Source organism: Salvelinus sp. IW2-2015, unplaced genomic scaffold (genome assembly GCF_002910315.2).
Source record: "Salvelinus sp. IW2-2015 unplaced genomic scaffold, ASM291031v2 Un_scaffold3128, whole genome shotgun sequence".
NCBI lineage: Eukaryota > Metazoa > Chordata > Actinopteri > Salmoniformes > Salmonidae > Salvelinus > Salvelinus sp. IW2-2015.
In genome coordinates, this window is record NW_019944418.1 from 5,999 (window position 1) to 27,664 (window position 21,666).

The 21,666-nt window shown below is 42.2% G+C and overlaps 2 protein-coding genes across 3 annotated transcripts in view; one reads left to right on the plus strand and one right to left on the minus strand.

Moving 5' to 3' along the window:
* The first annotated feature begins 899 nt into the window (after positions 1–899).
* Positions 900–5,508, plus strand: LOC112075392 (podocalyxin). Its single transcript, XM_070440897.1, has 8 exons — positions 900–936; positions 1,089–1,285; positions 1,494–1,687; positions 1,804–1,830; positions 2,921–3,053; positions 3,264–3,307; positions 3,447–3,569; positions 3,716–5,508. Exons 3-8 carry the CDS (start codon positions 1,637–1,639, stop codon positions 3,908–3,910), a joined length of 573 nt encoding a protein of 190 aa, XP_070296998.1. The 5' UTR covers positions 900–936; positions 1,089–1,285; positions 1,494–1,636; the 3' UTR covers positions 3,911–5,508.
* A 117-nt stretch (positions 5,509–5,625) lies between these two features.
* The window catches only part of LOC112075391 (muskelin), a 31,444-nt gene continuing 15,403 nt past the window's right edge, over positions 5,626–21,666 (minus strand). For both annotated transcript variants that reach the window (XM_024142398.2, XM_070440896.1), the window contains exons 9-18: positions 21,207–21,319; positions 20,596–20,808; positions 19,989–20,210; positions 19,481–19,610; positions 12,638–12,785; positions 11,751–11,865; positions 11,249–11,388; positions 10,834–10,936; positions 8,770–8,824; positions 5,626–8,375 (exon numbers count right to left, since the gene is read on the minus strand). In XM_024142398.2, coding sequence (XP_023998166.1) covers positions 8,254–8,375; positions 8,770–8,824; positions 10,834–10,936; positions 11,249–11,388; positions 11,751–11,865; positions 12,638–12,785; positions 19,481–19,610; positions 19,989–20,210; positions 20,596–20,808; positions 21,207–21,319 — 1,361 coding nt within the window. In that variant the 3' untranslated portion in view covers positions 5,626–8,253. The remainder of the gene's footprint in view (positions 8,376–8,769; positions 8,825–10,833; positions 10,937–11,248; positions 11,389–11,750; positions 11,866–12,637; positions 12,786–19,480; positions 19,611–19,988; positions 20,211–20,595; positions 20,809–21,206; positions 21,320–21,666) is intronic.

The following is a 21,666-nucleotide window of genomic DNA, read 5'->3' on the forward strand; positions in this document are numbered from 1 at the left end:
GAATTGACAGCATATGTAGCCTTTGAAATGTATGCTATTTATAGTGCAGTGTGTTAGTAATGTAGGTATACGGCCTGATATATGAACATGTGAGATAAGAGAGGTATGAGTGTTTTTAGTGTGTGACTGTGCACCCACGTATGTGCGGGACTGAGTATGAGGAAGCAAGTAGTTGTCATAATGCTATGGCGGTACGTGTGTGTGGGTTTGCGGGAGGGGATCCTATAGAAGCCATTGTTCTAAATCCCTAGGGTCCCAGCCTAAGAACGTGGTCCAGGATTGTTCACGGTGCGCTGGGGCAAGCCCATAGGTTGGGTGTGGAGCATCCTGTCCTGTTAACTATGAATAGAGAAACAGAGAGAGAATGACTACTGTACAGCTGTCTGGAGAGAAGGAAATTAAACACAGCAGGTTTACACAGAGTTCAACACAGAGCCTCCTCAATATCTCATCACTGATATTCTCTTAGAAATACAAGATATTTATAAAACTGTATGCAACTCACAGGGATGATGGACCAAGTTCTAGAGACTAGAAATGGCATTATTTCCATTTAAGTTGAGCTAAGTAAATTACATTTAGTTAGGCCTATGTAATATTTGCTTCAGATTAAACAGTTAATGCTGTTTTGTGTTTGTTCACTCCAGGTCTTCTACTTCACTGTACTGATGCTAATCCAACGCAACTACCCTCATCCTCTTCATACTATGCCTCGATCCCACCACAATTACAGTGGCGTCACAGCCACCCGTCACGATATCATCAGAAGGTGTTAGTGTAGCCCGATCCACCACAATTACAGCTGGTCACAGCACCCGTCACCGTATCAACTCAGAAGGGACTAGTGTAGCCTCGATCCCACCACAATTACAGCTGCGTCACAGCACCCCGCACGATATCAACTCAGAAGGTGACTAGTGTTGCCTCGATCCCCACCACAATTACAGCTGGCGTCACAGCACCCGTCACCGATATCAACTCAGAAGGTGACTGGTAGCTCATCCCCACCACAATTACAGCTGCGTCAAGCCACCCCCGTCACCGATATCAACTCAGAAGGGTGACTAGTGTAAGCCTCTAACCACCCTCACAATTACAGCTGGCGTCACAGCCACCCCGTCACTGATATCAACTCAGAAGGTGACTAGTGTAGCCTCTAACACCTCCACAATCACGACATCCGGCGTCACACCCGGGGCCAGCATTGTTACTGCCGCGGATACTGCTGGAACGGGGGCCTCTGGGTCCTCAGGAACCCTCACTCAGACCCCCCCGGACACTACAGGTGAGGGTCTATCTCCCAACACCATTTCACCTCAAAACACCTATCACTGACCCAGCATAGAGTTTGGCTGTAGTCTCAAAGGAATTAGACTCAAAACCCTAAAAGCTGAACAGTTCTTATCACATGTGGTCATGTGTGATTACATGATGGAAGTGAGAGAACACTCAACAGACAAAATTGTCCATTCTCTTATTTATGCTTCTTGAAGAAGTCACACAGGTTTCAACTACAACATCGGTGGGCCCAACCCCATGGTCAGCATCGTCCTCTCCCTCCCATCCCCCCTCCACATCCAGCCCTGTGGGTTCAGGCAGTAGTCTTGCTACCACCACGACCAGCACACAGGAAAGGATGGTGTCTACAACCATGGCTGAGACTACAACTCCTCCCAAGAGCTTTACGGTATGACAGAAAGAGTTTAACATAAAAGACTTGTCAGTCTGATTCAAGAAAAATCTTCTGAATCATAATGCACACAAATATGACCTTAACTTTGTCTTTTTTTCTGCTTTTTACAGTTTGTCAAGTCCCAAAGACATGGAGAGGTAAGGGTTTCTCCTTTCTACTGTCATCCTAGATTTGCTTACGAGTTTAGGTCTGCATTTACATTCGGTTTCAAATTACAAATGTAATGACAAATCCTCAGTTGCAGTTTGAACCATCTTACAGAGTGGTCATCAAAGACCAGGATGGTGAAAGCCTGCTCTGACCTCTACMCTTCCCCTGGTCCTATAGATGGGTTAGCTGACAACGTCATGAAAACAATGTGCACGCTGAGGCAGAATTCTGCGTGTTGTTGTGGTTCTAGATGGCCAGTTGGCTAGCAACAATGACAAGCTGCCATGTGGGGAATCGTAGGTGGCGCGTTTCAGCTCGTTGTATCTTGTTATTGATACCATGTCTTGAGGTATTTTGACTGATATAATTTCTATGCTAATATGGCAAAAATCCACTAGCTAGCTAACCAACAACTGTAACAATGTATTTGAAAGACAACAAGTGCTCATTGTGCAAATGTATTTAAGTTTCCAATAAACATTTGGAGACATAATAGAGTTAACATGTYGACAACAATCTAAGATAACCCCCTCTGTTTTGCCCCATAGTTGCGCACGCTTCTGTTTTGCTGCTAAACAACCAACCCGTCTATTCTCAACACAGAGCGTCACTCGTTTSCAAAGCCAGGACAGGAAGTAGTGGAAGCAGAGCATTATATTATTAAAACAGGATTCCGCAGGCATTGGGTGGAAAAAGTGTCTTAGTGGGAAACCTTCCTGCCTTTCGCTGGTTTCCGTTTTTTCCCACACCTCTCTCGCGTTCTTCCTCGCTCTCATTCTCCCTCGCTTTCTATGAACAGCTGCTCTGCTTCAGAAAGGCCAAGAATAACTGACACTTCACTGCACGGGAAACGCTGACATCTCACCTTTGACCTTTCCCTCGACTCACCAAAACCAGCATTGTAGTGATGGTTGTAATGATATCATGGTGAAATGACATCAGCTCAGCAATTGCCACTCTCTAGATAGAGATTCACTAAACAAGGCATGTTGATTGTTTTTTGTCCCATTCATAAACGATGAAAACATTTGGTGCAACTTGATGGAGCCTTACAAACGTGTTTCTTTCTCTTGTCAGAATTACGAGAGGAAGGACCTGGAGAAGCTGTGTCGACAGCTGATGTCTCAGATGCATGACGCTAACTGTACTCTGACTGTGAGAGAGAACAACAGACACACTACCTTTGACAGCGTGGTAATGACCGGCAAAGGTATGTAAACTACCCAGTCCCCACGATTCATACGCTTCCAAAGCAATGAAATAGAGCACACCTAACGCACCCCGTTTCCTAATGCTAGTCTTAGTTGTATGAATTGTGTTTTAAATACATACTATTTGAGAGGGTTTGAGACAATTGCTGTCAAGGTCAAGTACCAGAAGTGAACTGTTGTAAATTAAAGTTTCTTTTGATTTCTTTTAGTGGACAACTCTGTCGTCCAGCAATACTATGAGGAAATCACCAGAGTAAGTCTTATTAACATTGTGAACTACATATTTCCTTGAATGTATTTATAAACTGGCTACTAGAGAACATGTAAAGGTTGTATTTGGAGGGAGGCGTGTCAGAGTGGGTCTTTATTTACTTTTTCATCTATTCTGTCAGAAACCAAGCGACAACATGACCCTGATTGCCATCTTGGTATCCTGCGGAGCTCTGCTGGCCATGATTGTAGGCTTCGCCATCTACGCCTCATACCACCGCAAGTCCTATCGGAAGAACCTCCAAGTAAACAATTAGAAAATCAAACTACTCTACAATCAATAATGTCTGTCTGTGATATATCCACATTCTTCCTAAAATACTTCCTAATAATAGTTGAGCTATGCTTTGAGGGCCCTCACCCGAAATCTCCCCTTATCTTCTCTCAACAGCAACACCTGACGGAGGAGCTGCAGACGGTGGAGGATGGTTACCATGACAACCCCACGTTGGAGGTGATGGAGGTGCAGCCGGAGATGCAGGAGAAGAAGGTGGCCCTGAACGGAGAGTTCAACGACAGCTGGATTGTCCCCATCGACAGCCTGCTCAAAGAGGACATGCCAGACGAGGAGGACACTCACCTGTAGAGGGGTACTGGAACAGACAGGGGTGCTACTATATTCCCTCGACCAACTGACTCTCCCTTCCCTGCACCGTTACAAGGGCCCTGTTTAGTAGAGAGTTCTAGCTCCAAACGTTGCAGGTAGAAATGTATTCTATATAGAATGCATACAACTTTAAATAATGGGATTTGAGAATTGCACAATTGTGACAGTTCTATGCAATGCATTTCTATACGCAACACTTTTAATGTTCCTCCCCACTGAACCAGACCCAAGGCAACGACACAGACGCCACCTGACAAATCTGGAAAAAATAAACACCCAGATGACAGGTTCTGGAAACCCATCCCGACTAAAACGAGTGTCAGAGTCCCATCGCTGTGGCCATGGAAAAGTAACAGGCCATTTAGTGGATACTACAACAAGCAACATTGTGTCTAGTTTTAGGAGATATTCAATATTTGGGAAATGTAACTCTCAAACATACACAATCCCATTTTAAGAGCCATTGAGTGTTTAAGGTACTTGATGTACCGCAAACCAAACACTCAAACCACCAATATTTCAGGGTGGAGTTTATGAAGTGGTCYAACTAAAACCTGCATGTTTTTTATGCTGTAATCAATGTAATCCCCAAAAGTGCATTCAATTGTACACTTGAGCACCTGTACATAGTATTTTCTTATATTTTCAGAGAAAATGGAAACTGAAACTTTGTAAACTGTAACACTGCCTTTATGGTTAAATCTCARTAGTATTGATTTAGAGAAAATGACCTCAGGATAAAGTGAAATAATCATCCTGGTGAATGAATTAAACTACTAGTGAATCTCAGCTCTGACGACCTGGCATTGGCTGCTGTATAGAAGCCATATACTGGTTCAACTGAGCAACGTGAACCACACTAAYGAAACAACGGGCTCCATGGAGACAYTGCTGGGACGGGAGCGTCTACAGATTTGAAGGGGAAAAACACTAAATAGTTGTTTGAAAATTYGAAAGAACTTGACCTAGGACCAGTTTTCTGGACATAGATAAAGCCGAGCCTTGGACYTAAGAGCCCTTTCAACTATGCTTTTTAGTCTAGGACTGGGGTTGCTCTGTATCAGGGAAGCTGGCCCCTAAAGATACATATTTTCTTGTTTGCTGATGTTGAAGGTTATGCGGTAATTTGTTAATTCAACACCAGGGATGACTTGTTACATAGGCCTCTGCACATTTTCTTTCTTGTTCGTTACATTTCTATTCAGTTGATTTGACGAAAAAGGGCATTTAAATATCCATGYGATTATCTGGCAAAATGTATTCCAATTCATGTATAATTCACATGGACACAATAATTCCCAATTATATTTAAGCTGTAAAATCAACCAACACAAAACAATCCACCACACACTCCTGTGTAGTTTGTCATTAGTTGTGTACAGTCGCTCACTCCTATTTTATTTCTTTTTACACCAAAGTATTTAGCAGTTATTGTATGTATTTATGGTTTGTTTGCTGATGAAGCCAAACAACAGGGGGTCTGACACACTGGAAGCTGCGCCTCGTCTATCATGACCAGGGCAGCCATGTTTTCTTATACCAATAAAGATTTGCCAATAAAACACACTTATTTCAAACAGGTGTTGTATTTGTTGTAACTTTTCACCAATGGTAAATGGATGAAACAATCAAAATCAAACATACAAAATGTATAGCTGCATCCCAACTGGTTACAAATCAAAAACCAGAGTCAGTTATTTATGAAAACCTGAACAAAATACAATCTTTATTCGTTATGTACATTACATACAATTCAATTCTACAATAGGCTCTCCTACACATTCACGTTATCCACAGAGTAGTGCTCATTCACGCACCCTAGAGTACCTCCACATACTCCTCAGTCCCAGTTGGGGAGAAGAGGGGGCAGATGAAGAAAATAACATTCCATTTATCTGAAAATTATAATTTCCTTCCCCTCCCAAAAATAAAAAGTATTTGGCATTGTGATATATATATTTTCTGCAAAGGTGCTTCTTTCATGTTTTCTTAAGCATATCTTTTATTTCTGACACAAAAAAAGAAACGAATGCAATCATCGCAAAAGTCTTCTATTCTGTGATAATGACCATAAATAATGAGTACTTCCTAAATAACGGGTTTTATTACAAATCTACAATGGTAAGTATGACACTCCTTTCTCTCTGGATCTCAGGTCAGAGAGCTRATATTTACTAAGCTTAATATGGTGGCAGCAGAAGACATCCATTAGCAAACAGACACAAACAAGCACACACACAAGTTTCAAGCTCACATACTGTAAGCATACAGGGGTGTGCACCCTGCACACAAGCAGCAAACAGCAATGATTGTGATTCAAATTAAGCTAATACTGATTACTGAGGACATGCGTGCAAACGAACAGAGAAATCTGATCTGATCACTCATCTTCTAACAATAAGATCAGATGTCTTCATGTATATGCTTGTATGAAGGAACCAGATGTAATGAATCTATTGGGACATAGTGTACAATCTGCCAATTTGATTAGGATTTTGATCAAGGATTTATTAAGGATCTAACAAGAAAAAGCATGTCTAATGTTTGTCTCTACCACCCTTGACAGGAGTCAAGCACYAAGTGTGTGTCTCCTTGAATGTGAATAGTCCCTCCATCTCTGGTTATCTGATAGTGGAGTTGATTKATCTCAAAACAAAGGGGATGGATATTTCACAGACTCCATAGGMTTTTGCCTARAGTGTACTCTGCATACTRTACAGCTGTCTCAGAAAAATGCTAAATATATAGACAATACATACACAATATGTAATGGAAGACTAGGCTGCTACTATTCTTGAGAAGGAGGGGAAAGGGGATCACTTCAATCATCTCTGCTACTGAGATTAATGGAAGAACAATATGAGGCAAATGTTTGTATTATGTTACACAGGTGAACTAGACAAAATACCCTGGCGATCCGAGACAAACACACACAAGCTATATCAAAGGGCATCCTCAGTTCCAGCATAATGATTATGAACCAATCAAAAACATTTCCTGTACATCAAAACTTTGGCTGGAGCCACAAGACAGATACCATTTGATAACTTGGTGTTTAGAGATCACTTGTGAATGCTCCTATCGCCTTATTCTGAGTAAGAATGAAATCTAGTGTTCTGTATTTCTTTAGGTCAGAAATGAAGAATGTCCTGTCATCACTGTTTGCATGAGAAACAGAGAMCCCAGTAATCAGGCCATCGCTGAAGGGGGAGACTGGGCTCTCCCTCAATGAAAGCAATCATTCATTCTTCCTTTACCCATAAAATAACTCCCATCGTCAAAGGAAGATACATCCCAGCCAATGAGATCATATGCGTACAAATGTGTGTTTGTACATTAAAACTCCCTGATACAGCAGAACAATCATGTTGCAGTTCTCTTACAAGATGGGGAGTGAGCAAAAAAAAAAAAAAACATTCATACTTGGACTACATTTCCCACCATGCCTCAGTGACAGATCCATGGTTGCATCACACTAAAGCTACAGTAGCCATTACCAGAATCCCAGGCTTTTGACAACTTGACAACGTTTTCCCCCCAAACCCATAATGACTGAATTTTACATCGATAGAGGATTTAATTGACTTAACTTCATTTGACATATAAATAGTCTCTTAGGATCATTATTCTATTGTTTCTATATAACACAATTAACAATTTTGACACAGTGTGAAACAGCACGGCAGACATAATTATAAATATGGGGTATATAATATGGCCACCAATAATACAGGCAGAGCAAGCAAACAAAAGCATGAACTTGGTTGAAAGTATATTCAACGTACAACGCACTGACAGGGTGTCATTAAGTAACAACTACTGTCACAAGCAGGTTTGTGTGAGTGAGTGTGTCAGAGAGAGACGGATGCAAGACCGAGTGGAAAATAAGAGACTCCTCCTTGACCTAACAGGCTACTAATGCCAAGTAAACTGAAACGCAGCATGTAAAAGTCTAATGTAAACCTCACAAATCAAATCAGTTAACACAGATGATATGTTTGGCAGTTCTGGGTAATTTTTGCCCTGTTAAATCAGTTTATTAAACAAACACTATCAGGTCTGGGGGGGGGTGTTTTTTTTCTTTTTCACACAGTGATATTCAGTATCAACCCCTTTAAATCACAAGTGGCCTGACCCTCATTTTCCGTTTTAGTTGTTGAAGAACCAACGTCCTAAAGAGGGGGTCAACAAGTGCAGTCCACGAGCAGAGCACCACTGAATTTGGAAGGGTCAAGTGTAGAAAAATATGAAGTTTGGCTTTGGGCCGGCCAATCAGAGTCTTATTGGCGTATGGTGGTGGTGCATAGGGTTGTGGAGCGGGGCTAGAGTGTGATGAGGTCAACGAGGTTACCCTTGGGCGGGGTCATGCTGTCCGGGAAGAAGTTGACGAGCATGTCGAAGAGCTGCGTGCGCTGGGCATATGTCTGGTCCACGTCTGAGAAACCTGAGAGAAGGAGGGAGAGGGCGAGASAGGTCAGAAGAGGGGGAGAGATGAGTGAGGGAGGAAGAGTGTGAAAGAGAAGGGAAGAATGGAGAGGGAGAGGGGAAGAGAGATGGAAAGGAATAAAGAGAGGGAAAGAGGGACAAGAGAGAAGGTGAAGGGAGAGAGAGTGGTGGGAAGAAAAGACCCACTTCAATTGCTCAATCTCCACAGGAAGTCATATGAGCTCATAAAGGTCACATACACGCTCAGAAGGTCATGTGGGAGGATCAAAATGAAAGTACGTCAGAAAGAAGGGCTGAAGGGGGGGAAAGCGGGCGAGAATAATCCTTCCGTTCATTGGTTTTCATCTACTGTGTGTCCAGTGAAGTATGCAGATAACGCAGCAGGCTCTTACCTAGAGGGATGAAGTCAGAGCTGGACTTGAAGAGAGCCGAGGGCAGGAGCTGGAACTGAATAGTCACATCGGAAACAACATCTAAGTCACTGAACACTAACGCAACACTGCCCACAAATAAACTTCCATTATTCCTGGTAATAATATAAAAAACAATGAACATCAAAACACAGGCTTGGAATCTTACATTATCAAACCACTTTRGAGGTCGACCGATTAATTAGGGCCGATTTCAAGTTTTCATAACAATGGCATTTTTGGACGCCGATTACGGCCGATTATATTGCAATCCACGAGGGGACTGCGTGGCAGGCTGACCACCTGTTACACGAGTGCAGGCAGCAAGGAGCCAAGGTAAGTTGCCTGCTAGCACTAAACGTATCTTAGAAAAAACAATTAATCTTAGCATAATCACTAGTTAACTGCACATGGTTGATGATATTACTAGTTTAACTAGCTTGTCTTGCGTTGCATATAATCAATGCGGTGCCTGAAACTGTGTCACTTCTCTTGCGTTCAGTGTAAGCAGAGTCAGGGTATATGCAGCAGTTTGGGCCGCCTGGCTCGTTGCAAACTGTGTAAACCATTTCTTCCTAACAAATACCGTAATTAATTTGCCATGACATTGAATTATGACAGAACATTGAAAGTTGTGCAATGTAACAGCAATATTTAGAGACTTAGGGTTGCCACCCATTCGATAAAATATGGAACGGTTCCGTATTTCACTGGAAGAATAAACGTTTTGTTTTTGAAATTATAGTTTCCAGATTTGACCATATTAATGACCAAAGGCTCGTATATCTGTGTGTTTATTATACACTGCTCAAAAAAATAAAGGGAACACTTAAASAACACAATGTAACTCCATGTCAATCACACTTCTGTGAAATCAAACTGTCCACTTAGGACGCAACACTGATTGACAATAAATTTCACATGCTGTTGTGCAAATGGAATAGACAAAAGGTGGAAATTATAGGCATTTAGCAAGACACCCCCAATAAAGGAGTGATTCTACAGGTGGTGACCACAGACCACTTCTCAGTTCCTATGCTTCCTGGCTGATGTTTTGGTCACTTTTGAATGCTGGCGGTGCTCTCACTCAAGTGGTAGCATGAGACAGAGTCTACAACCCACACAAGTGGCTCAGGTAGTGCAGCTCATCCAGGATGGCACATCAATGCGAGCTGTGGCAAGAAGGTTTGCTGTGTCTGTCAGCGTAGTGTCCAGAGCATGGAGGCGCTACCAGGAGACAGGCCAGTACATCAGGAGACGTGGAGGAGGCCGTAGGAGGGCAACAACCCAGCAGCAGGACCGCTACCTCCGCCTTTGAGCAGGAGGAGCACTGCCAGAGCCCTGCAAAATGACCTCCAGTAGGCCACACAAATGCACAAATGTATTCCTTCAAACCGCACTTTCCTCCGTTTCCCAGCAGCTTTTCGCAATGCTTGAAGCACAGCGCTGTTTCTGACTTCAAGCATATCAACTCCCGAGATTAGGCTGGCAATACTATAGTGCCTATAAGAACATCCACTAGTCAAAGGTCTATGAAATACAAATGGTATAGAGAGAAATAGTCCTATAATAACTACAACCTAAAACTTCTTAACTGGGAATATCGAAGACTCATGTTCTCATGTTCTGAGCAAGGAACTTAAACGTTAGCTTTTTTACATGTCACATATTGCACTTTCTTCTCCAACACTGTGTTTTTGCATTATTTAAACCAAATTGAACATGTTTCATTATTTATTTGAGACTAAATAGATTTTATTTATGCATTATATTAAGTTAAAATAAGTGTTCATTCAGTATTGTTGTAATTGTCATCATTACTATATATATATATATATATATAATTAAAATTTATTTAAAAAATAATATTTTGTCCTATTAATCAGTATCGGCTTTTATTGGTCCAATAATCGGTATCGGCGTTGAAAAATCATAAATCGGTCGACCTCTAGTTTACTTGATCTAAAAGCACAGTTGAATAAATAACACTGCACAATGTGCAAGAACCCATCTCCCCATCAGTCAACCCTCCCTCCCGTCCCTCACCTCTTTGGTCTCGTCAGGGTTGGTGTGGTCCACAGTCAGAGAGAGGTCGTTCTGCAGGTACTTCAGAGCATTCAGAGGCTCTGACTGGGCCTTTTCCTCAAACCTAAAAACACACACACACGACAGATCTTCAGGTATACCCACAGAGAGCTTGAGGAAATCCTTTAGCCTAACCTACAGAATCTCTACCACACAAGGTGAAAAGATCACTGCAAAGACTGCAAAATGAATGAGGAGATAACCCTTCCCTACAATGGCAAGACATGGCCACTAGGTGGAATCRGTGTCAAAGCAGAACCCGAAACTCAAATTGTGAAGTCATAGCTCCTATACATTTGTATCCACCGTTTTGCTATATGGTACAGAGAGGTTACGGTTCAGTTCCAGGGGTATAGTCCATTCTCTGCTTCTGTACCTGTACTTCCTGATTAGGTATCTGCAGTGTCGGAGCAGGTACTCCTTGGAGGGGCGACACAGCTTGAGGGACCAGAAGTCATCCAGACGCATCTTAGGAGAGCACGACTTCCCTGGGTTTCCTCCAAACAGGTAGTGCACCTGGACACAACACATAACACTGGATATATTAGACATCCATCAATACCCTCAAAACTGCAGCTGGTCTCAGATCATARTGATATCCCGAAACAGTATTTAATAGACTTTTGTGCCCTTATGCTTATAGCATTTAGCATTTGTAGAAGTGTGTGTGTGTGTGTCCATGTTCTTCACTGACATGCTGCTTGTTATATTGATGTATCTTAGTCTGGTTGATGTCATGTGGCTGTCTGAAACTGATGTGCTGATGCTGCTGTCTTGGTTCAAGTCTCTCTTGAAAAATAAATGTTCTCAACCAGACTAACCTGGTTAAATAAAGGTCAAATTATTTTTTTGTGTGTGTGCGCGCGTGTGTGTGTGACCTTGTGCATTTCGTCATAGACCAGCTGGTGTGCGAAGCGTGGACAGGGCTCCTCCTCCTGCAGAGCCTTACTGGGGTTCTCCTTCACCGCCTGGTCATTCTTATACACACACGACCTGCAGCACGCGGGGGTGCGCACACACATACACACACACACAGTACAACAAGTTAGTACGCACATAGCCTTAACCCTGAAGAGGAACACCTATTGTGTTTCTATACCTCACAAAGGAAACACACCCACACACCCCGAAGAAAATACTGGAACACACTTCTAGACAGCCTCCTACAGAGAAACACACACACACACACAGCTTGAGGTGTAACATTGACTTCATTTACTGGACACTCAGTAAAAAGAACGACTGGAGAAAGCAGTGTACCGGAACCAGCGGCAGGCAGCACTGACAGCCTGTTCTCTCACAAGCACCGTTTCAACTGACCAAATTAGCTAGGCCAGAACAAAGACTTTCTCCATGAAGGTGCAGAAGTACAACACACACACTCTCTGAAACACACCCTCTAAAAAAAAACATTAAGTTATCTTTTGAAGGGCAGAGAGATTATGAAACTCCCTTTCAGGCCAGGAAAGCCTTTGAAATATGATGCTACTGGTTGATGATTGTATCAAAGTGTCTTATTGTGTGCGTTTGCCGGTGCGTGGACGTGTGCAACTATACTTGTGGGGACCACAAGTGTCTCCAAAAGAATAGTAAACAAAMAWKTTTTTAGTCCCCACAAGGTCAAATGCTATTTCTAGGATTAAGGTTAGAATTAGGTTTAGGAGCTAGGATTAGTTTAAGGGTTAGGGAAAATATGTTGAATGGGACTGAATTGTGTCCCCCCCACATGGTTAGTTATACAAGACTGTGTGCGTGTGTTTCGTACCAGTTGTTGCGTGCGATGTCGTAGATCCAGAAGGAGTTACGGACGTTCTCCTCTCGTTTGTCCTTGTCCTTGCTGAGGCCAGACAGGACGTGGATCTCATTCAGCTCTGGGTCTATGGTGGCCCTCTGGGTGAAGCCCGTCATCGGCACTGAGGRACAAACACACATCAGAGAGAGGTTTAAAACAGACTGGTGCTTATAACAGAGAGAATAGCAGGCTACATTGAGATAACACAGAGATAATAGCAGGGATTCTGCATTTTTCCTGGTCACAGAATTCTGGGCTCTATGGTTATTTAAATCTATCGCACATTGTTTCCATTGAGGCCAAGATTAAAAGACTTGAGAAATGGGAGAGACTACAAAAGCAAAAGGCTGCTCACATAGCAACGTACATAGCAACGAGACTCGCTGGAAACAAACAGGACACAACGCAAATGTATGTTTGTTTTTCTACGGATTTGCATTACTGACAAACAGGATGTGTTTGCGGCCAGTGTAAAACAGTATGCAACTATCCATATGCATGTCGTTTTACCCAGATTTGCGTACAATGCTTGTCTAAAGCAATCCCCTGATTGCACATGTGTTTGTAGTCATGACACGTCAGTGTATACAGTATGCTACTATTCATACGTATAGCGGAATATGGAACACATATAGGCCAAGTACCGCCGCTTTCTGGTCATCGGCTGCTTATTAGTCACAACATGTATTTCAGTAGTTGTACGTAAGAAGCAGGTATAAGCTTTTGCAATGACTTCAYAGTGTATAAAATCTATGATGGTAAGTTGAGGAACAGTGTCAAAACAAAGATGCTGTGTGGTGCTGGGAGGAAGTTTTCTTTTTTTTTCTTTTTTTCTTTTTTTTTATCACTTAGTACTACCAACTTGAACTAATACATTTTTATGGAACCCACTATATGCTTTCAAGGAAAATTAGGGCCATTTCTCAAACAAGGTTCATAGACAGTTTGCCAAACACACGACATGAATTATGCGTCGATGTCCTGTTCCAAGACATTAACCAAGGCATTAACTTCTGCATAAACAAAACAACAGGCCCCTAGGTCAACCAGCCTGTGTAACTTGAGTAGAGAGTACAGATTGTTTTAGAGAATCAACAAAACAAAGAAGTGTATTTGAAGAGCAAGAAGAAAACACCAGAAGGACAGAGCCACTAGAGACTGTGCTCTGCCCTTCAGACACAGCCTACGTCCCAAATAGCACTTTAACACATGTGTAGTGCACTACTTTTGACCAGACGCTACGTGCCCTGGTCAAAAGTAGTACACAATATAGGGAATAGGGTGCCATTTGGGATAGATATGGAGCTCATTAAAGCACAGTTCTGAAATGGAAGTGAACAGGGAGATGTTTCTGTGGTACCGGAGCAGAACACAGAGCAGCTGCGGCAGCGATAAACAGAGAATGATTACAAGAGCACTGTTTGGGCTTGCTACTTCCTTCCTGCCAAAATACATTCTGTTCTTTCGCTCTCGCTTGCTCATTCTGCATCTTTCGGTTTCTCCCTCCATCTCTCTACTTTTGCCTCCCTCCCCATCTTTCGTTTTTGCAGGATGACACAGATGCGAGAGGCACACAGAGAGGTCCTATTAATACTCTGCCATCATCACGCCCGTCCAGCTCTGCCCAGCCAGAGATCTTAGACAATCTGTTTATCAGGACAACAAGCATCTCTTTCTCTCTGCTGCCCTGTGCCTTTTAATGAGCTGCACTGAAAAGTCTGTCACATGTCACTTTAATAGAAGAGGCGGCATCTCCTCCTACAGCCATCTATTGCATCTGAAACCACAGATTATATTAGATTCTTTAGGGTAGATGAAGACGGGAAAAAGCTTGACGGGCAAAAGACACAGATTAGGCTACACGCACACAGCTGCTGACCAAAAGCATCAGTTGATAGCGACTAAACGGAGTGCAATGTTGCGATTTGCTCAAGTTAGCATTCAGACTGTGTGTGGGTGTGTGTGTGTGTGTGTGTGTGTGTGTGTGTGTGTGTGTGTGTAGGGTTGCAAAGGGAGGGTACATTACTGGAAACATTCTAAGTTTCCCAGCAAACTACCATAATTTTGGTATCTTTCAAGGATGTAATTTATCACAAGACATCTACTGGCCATTTTGGGTACTTCAGATTATCACAGGTGTCTGTAATCATCTGGCCCTCTGTGTGGCCTTATCACATGTAAAACATGAAATAATGAATAAGATGATTTAAACAAAAACTATTGAATGACAAAAGCTGTAAAATAATCCTAAATATAAACCATCAATTTAGTGAATACCATTGGTGTTTAATTTGGATGCGTGTGTACACACACACACACACACACACACACAGAGCTCTGGAAAAAATTAAGAGACCACTGCAAAATGATCAGTTTCTCTGGTTTTACTATTTATAGGTATGCGTTTGGGTAAAATGAAATTTTTTGTTTTATTCTATAAACTACTGACAACATTTCTCCCAAATTCCAAATAAAAATATTGTCATTTAGAGCAAATAGTAAAACCAGAGAAACAGATCATTTTGCAGTGGTCTCTTAATTTTTTCCAGAGCTGAAGAGAGATATCGCACACGTTACTGTTCAAAAGTTTTGGGTCACTTAGAAATGTCCTTGTTTTTGAAAGAAAAGCACATTTTTTGTCCATTAAAATAACATCAAGTTGATAAGAAATACAGTGTAGACATGGTTAATGTTGAAAATGACTATTGTACCTGGAAACGGATGATTTTTAATGGAATATCTACATAGGCGTACAGAGATCCATTATCAGCAACCATCATTCCTGTGTTCCAATGGTGCGTTGTGTTAGCTAATCCAAGTTTATAATTTAAAAAAGGCTAATTGATCATTAGAAAACCCTCTTGCAATTATGTTAGCACAGCTGAAAACTGTTGTGCTGATTTAACGAAGCAATAAAAAAAACTGTCCTTTAAGTATCTGGAGCATCAGCACTTGTGGGTTCGATTACAGGCTCAAAATGGCCAGAAACAAAKAACTTTCTTCTGAAACTCCTCAGTCGATCCTTGTTTTGAGAAATGAAGGATGCGAGAAATTGCCAAGAAACTGAAGATCTCGTACAACGCTGTGTACTACTCCCTTCACAGACCAGCGCAAACGGGTTCTAACCAGAATAGAAAGAGTGGGAGGCACCGGTGCACAACTGAGCTAGAGGACAGACGCTGGACAGAGGAAGATTGGAAAAAAGTGTTAAGGACAGACAAATCTTTGTTTGAGGTGTTCGGATCACAAAGAATAACATTCTTGAGACACAGAAAAAATGAAGATGCTGGAGGAGTGCTTGACGCCATCTGTCAATTATGGTGGAGGCAATGTGATGGTCTGGGGGTGCTTTAGTGGTTTGTACATGGTAAAAGGGATCTTGAAGGAAGGCTAGCACTCCATTTTGCCATGCCATACCCTGGGGACAGCGCTTAATTGGAGCCAATTTCCTCCTACAACAGGACAATGATCCAAAGCACAGCTCCAAACTATGCAAGAACTATTTAGGGAAGAAGCAGTCAGCTGGTGTTCTGTCTATAATGGAGTGGCCAGCACAGTCACTGATCTCAACCCTATTGAGCTGTTGTGGGAGCAGCTTGACCATATGGTACGTAAGAAGTGCCAATCAAGCCAATCCAACTTGTGGGAGGTGCTTCAGGAAGTGAAAATCTCTTCAGATTACCTCAACAAATTGACAACTAGAATGCCAAAAGGTCTGTACGGCTGTAATTGCTGCAAATGGAGGATTCTTTGACGAAAGCAAAGTTTGAAGGACAATTATTATTTAAATAAAAATAATAATTTTTTATATCCTTGTAAACATCTTGACTATATTTCCTATTCATTTTTCAACTCATTTCATGTATGTTTTCATGGACAACAAGGACATTTCTAAGTGACCCCAAACTTTTGAAAGGTAGTGTACACATACAGTTGAAGTCATTAAAACTCGTTTTTCAACCACTCCACAAATTTCTTGTTAACAAACTATAGTTATGGCAAGTCGGTTAGGACATTTACTTCATGCATGACATGAAGTCGTTTTTCCAACAATTGTTTACAGGCAGATTATTTCACTTAGATGTCACTGTTTCACAWTYCCAGTGGGTCAGAAGTTKACATTCACTGTTGACAGTGCCTTGTAAACAGCTTGGAAAATTCCAGAAAATTATGTCAAGGCTTTAGAAGCTTCTGATAGGCTAATTGACATAATTTGAGTCAATTGGAGGTGTACYTGTAGCTGTATTTCAAGGCCTACCTTCAAACGCAGTGCCTCTTTGCTTGACATCATGGGAAAATCAAAAGAAATCAGCCAAGACCTCAGAAAAAAAAGTATAGACCTCCACAAGTCTGGCTCATCCTTGGGAGCAATTTCTAAACGCCTGAAGGTACCACGTTGATCTGTACAAACAATAGTACACAAGTATAAACACCATGGGACCACGCAGCCGTCATACCGCTCAGGAAGGAGACGCGTTCTGTCTCCTAGAGATGAACGTATTTTGGTGCGAAAAGTGCAAATCAATCCTAGAACAACAGCAAAGGACCTTGTGAAGATGCTGGAGGAAACCGGTACAAAAGTATCTATATCCACAGTAAAACGAGTCCTATATCGACATAACCTGAAAGGCCACTYAGCAAGGAAGAAGCCACTGCTCCAAAACCGCCATAAAAAAGCCAGACTACGGTTTGCAACTGCACATGGGAACAAAGATCGTACTTTTTGGAAAAATGTCCTCTGGTCTGATGAAACAAAAATAGAACTGTTTGGCCATAATGACCATCGTTAGGTTTGGAGGAAAAAGGGGGATGCTTGCAAGCCGAAGAACACCATCCCAACCATGAAGCACGGGGGTGGCAGCATCATGTTGTGGGGGTGCTTTGCTGCAGGAGGGACTAGTGCACTTCACAAAATAGATTGCATCATGAGGAAAGGAAATTATGTGGATATATATTGAAGCAACATCTCAAGACATCAGTCAGGATGTTAAACCTTGGTCGCAAATGGGTCTTCCAAATGGACAATGACCCTAAGCATACTTCCAAAGTTGTGGCAAAATGGCTTAAGGACAACAAAGTCAAGGTATTGGAATGGCCATCACAAATAACATATGGAATCATGTAGTAACCAAAAAGTGTTGAACAAATCAAAATATATTTGAGATTCTTCAAATAGCCACCTTTTGCCTTGACAGCTTTGCACTTTTGGCATTCTCTCAACCATCTTTATGAGGTAGTCACCTGGAATGCATTTCAATTAACAGGTGTGCCTTGTTAAAAAGWCAATGTGGATTTCTTTTCCTTCTTAATGCATTTAAGCCAATCAGTTGTGTTGTGACAAGGTAGGGGGAAATACAGAAGATAGCCCTATTTGGTAAAAAGACAAGTACATATGGCAAGAAGAGCTCAAATAAGCAAAGAGAAACGACAGTCCATCATTACTTAGAACGGTGGAAATCTGTCCTTTGGGCTGGAGTCCAAATTGTAGATGTTTGGTTCCAACCGCCGTGTCTTTGCGAGATGCTTTATTTAGAATTCAAAGCACACTTAACCAGCATGGCTACCACAGCATTCTGCAGCGATACGCCATCCCATCTGGTTTGGGCTTCGTGGGACTATCATTTGTTTTTCAACAGGACAATGACCCAACACACCTCCAGGCTGTGTAAGGGCTATTTAACCAAGGAGAGTGATTGAGTGCTGCAAAATATGACCTGGCCTTCACAATCACACGACCTCAACCCAATTGAGATGGTTTGAGATGAGTTGGACCACAGAGTRAAGGAAAAGCAGCCAACAAGTGCTCAGCATATGTGGGAACTCCTTCAAGACTGTTGGAAAAGCATTCCTCATGAAACTGGTTGAGAGAATGCCAAGAGTGTGCAAAGCTGTCATCAAAGCAAAGGGTGGCTACTTTGAAGAATCTCAAATATATTTTGATTTGTTTAACACTTTCTTGGTTACTACATGATTCCATGTGTGATATTTCATAGATTTTATGTCTTTACTATTTTTCTACAATGTAAAAATAAAGAAAAACCTTTGAATGGGTAGGTTTGTCCAAATGTTTGACTGGTACTGTGTGTGTGCGCGCGTGTATGTGTATATAACAATAAATATATTTTTTGTTGTTTTTCTTTACAGTTACTCAAGTATAAATTACCAAAGTTATCATATGTTTTCTGTTAATTACCAAAATTACTGAAGATTCCGGTAACTTTGGTAAATTACCAGTAGCTTTGCAAACATGTGTGTAATAGAAAAAGTAGAGGATAAAAGAATATGGTTCTGTGAGAGAGTGAGAATAAAAATGAAAGCGAAAGTGGATTGTGAGCGATTGAGACAGTGTGTGTGTGGTGTGAGAGTGCACTCTAATTAAATGTTCCTGTGAGGTTTTGCTAAATACCACAATAATATGGGGGTGGGAATTTCTAAGAACCCCATTTTGCACATGACAAAAATGCTATTCTCAGAAGCTAAGGAAATCAACTACTCACTTTCTAAACACAGCAAGCAATTATGAATTCCAACTTTGTAAAGAAAACGCACTACGGCCACGCTACTAGATTCTCTGTTGCCCTGCAGAATGGGTGGAACCCAGGGTGCAAGTACAATGTGCTGAAGGCAGTGAGGGGACTTTTATATGAAGGCTAAACTCCTTTAGGTTAGCCTTGCAACACCCTTGGCATTAGACCTGACCAGATCCATTTGGAACAAAATGTTGGCACTAAACAATTAAGGTGAGTCGGTTGTACTTTACTCCACCCATGGAGTTACTGTCACTGGTGGCTTAAGTGACTAAGTGGACAGTCTTACCCATGCCGGAGTCCTTCTTGGTTCCGTCTGAGATGATCTCCACATGGTCCCCGTCCACGTCGTAGCTGAAGAAGTCATTCAGGTACGTCTTTGACCTCTGACCYCCGAACACATACAGACAACGATTCCTCTGGAGAAAGGGAGGGGGGAGATGAGCGAGAGAAGAGCAAAATCTATTTCATATTCATGCCAACACTGAATGGTTTACATTCTTCTGTGGAACAAGATAATAGTCTGAACAATTTTCCTTCACTTCATAAAAGTCATGAGTAAAATTGGACCATATTTGTTCTGTCATTGGCTTTCTCTAAAAACACAAAGCAGAAAGACATTTTGGCTTTCTGTCAATAAATCATTCTGGTGTTAGTGCTGAATTCTATAAAGAATGTCACCGCAATGTTGCCACATTGTGTGTTGATGTGTGTGAGTGTATGAGCACAGTTCAGTAACAGCTATGCAACATTMCCCTAACATCAATACCAGTCATAATACTACTCCCATAACTCACAGTGTGGAAGAGCATGCAGTGTCCGATGCGTGACTGGACATCCTCAGGCCCAGCGTTGCAGGAGTCTTCTCTGAGCAGGCTCCAGGTTCCGGCCTGGCAGTGGAAGGCATACAGCCCACTGAACTGGGGCTCGGACGTCCTGCTGTCCTCCACACTGCCGTTACACATCAGAATCCGACCACCAAACGTATAGATCATGTGCTTCTCCGAGTCCATACACATCTATAAGGAGAGGGAGGAAGGATGAGAGAAAGGGAGGAGAAGAGAAATGTTGGGTCGGAAGAGAGTCATGAGATTCAACATTTGGATTTCAGTGTTGGGCTTAGAGCAGTGGAAAAATGAYGCAAAAATCCTTGGCGTTTAGATTCATTTTTAGCTTAAAAAGTGGGACACGAGGAAAATATGTCAAGACTATAGCCGGCTAAGCCTTCATCATCAGTGCTCTGGTCTCACCTCCAGATGGCTGAGTGGACCAATTATTTAACCAACAAAAACTCAGTAACCTATTTTTAATGAGGCCCACAGTGTTTCAATTCACTCCTAGCCAGTTTAGTCCAGTTTGGACGTGTGTGATACAGCTGTGTGAGGGGCGTGATAAAGAGGTTACCTGGTGGTCAAAGACGAGCTTGGGCCCGCCGTCGGCTGACGTGTCCTCGCTGAGCAGTGTCCAGGTGTTGGCGTCGACATCGTAGCGGTAGAAGTCACTCTTCAGAGACTTGCTGTTTCTGACGCTGGAGTCTAGGTAGCGGCCGAGTGTGTAGATCTGCCGCCGCTGGCTGTCGATGCACATCTTGTGACAGGACCGCGCACTGGGACCACTCTGGGAGAGGACAAGGGGGGAGGGGGTAAGCCATCACACCAACTGTCTATAAAAAAGGAGACGACTCGGCCCCCTGCTCCCATGTGGCGACAGCATTTCTACCATTTACTGAACTTCGTTGATATCCAGTACCTGCTCAATAACATTACACCTTTGTTATATTTTCCTATAGTGAAGCTTTCAACTATTATCTTCATTATAATCATTCGTTAGACATTACCTTCACCTTGACCAAAGAAAACTGCAGTCATTATCCTGATCATTCCTATAAATAATTTAGTGTTCTGCTCATTAAGCAGCTGTAACAATCAGTATAGACCATTTAACAGTGCTGTTCTGTGTCACAATAACTGCTCTTTCCACCATCCTTCGGTCTTTCATACATCTTGCTCTCACACCTCCTTCTCGGTGTCTCTGGAGATGCAGACCCACTGGTTCTCCTGAACACTGTAGGCCCAGAAGTCAGCCAGGTCCTGTGTGCCGTCCCAGCCCCCAAAAAGATACACCGTCTCTGTAGGAAACAAGAAGCCAACGCTGGTCAACACCTGGGATTTAAAAAAATATATATATTTAACCTTTATTTAACCAGGTAGGCTAGTTAAGAACAAGTTCTCATTTACAACTGCGACCTGGCCAAGATAAAGAAAAGCAGCTCGACACAGAGTTACACATGGAATAAACAAACATACAGTCAATAACACAGTAGAAAAAGTCTATATACAGTGTGTGCAAATGAGGTAAGATAAAGCAATAAATAGGCCATGGTGGCGAAGTAATTACAATATACCAATTAAACACTGGAGTGATAGATGTGCAGAAGATGAATGTGCAAGTAGAGATACTGGGGTGCAAAGGAGC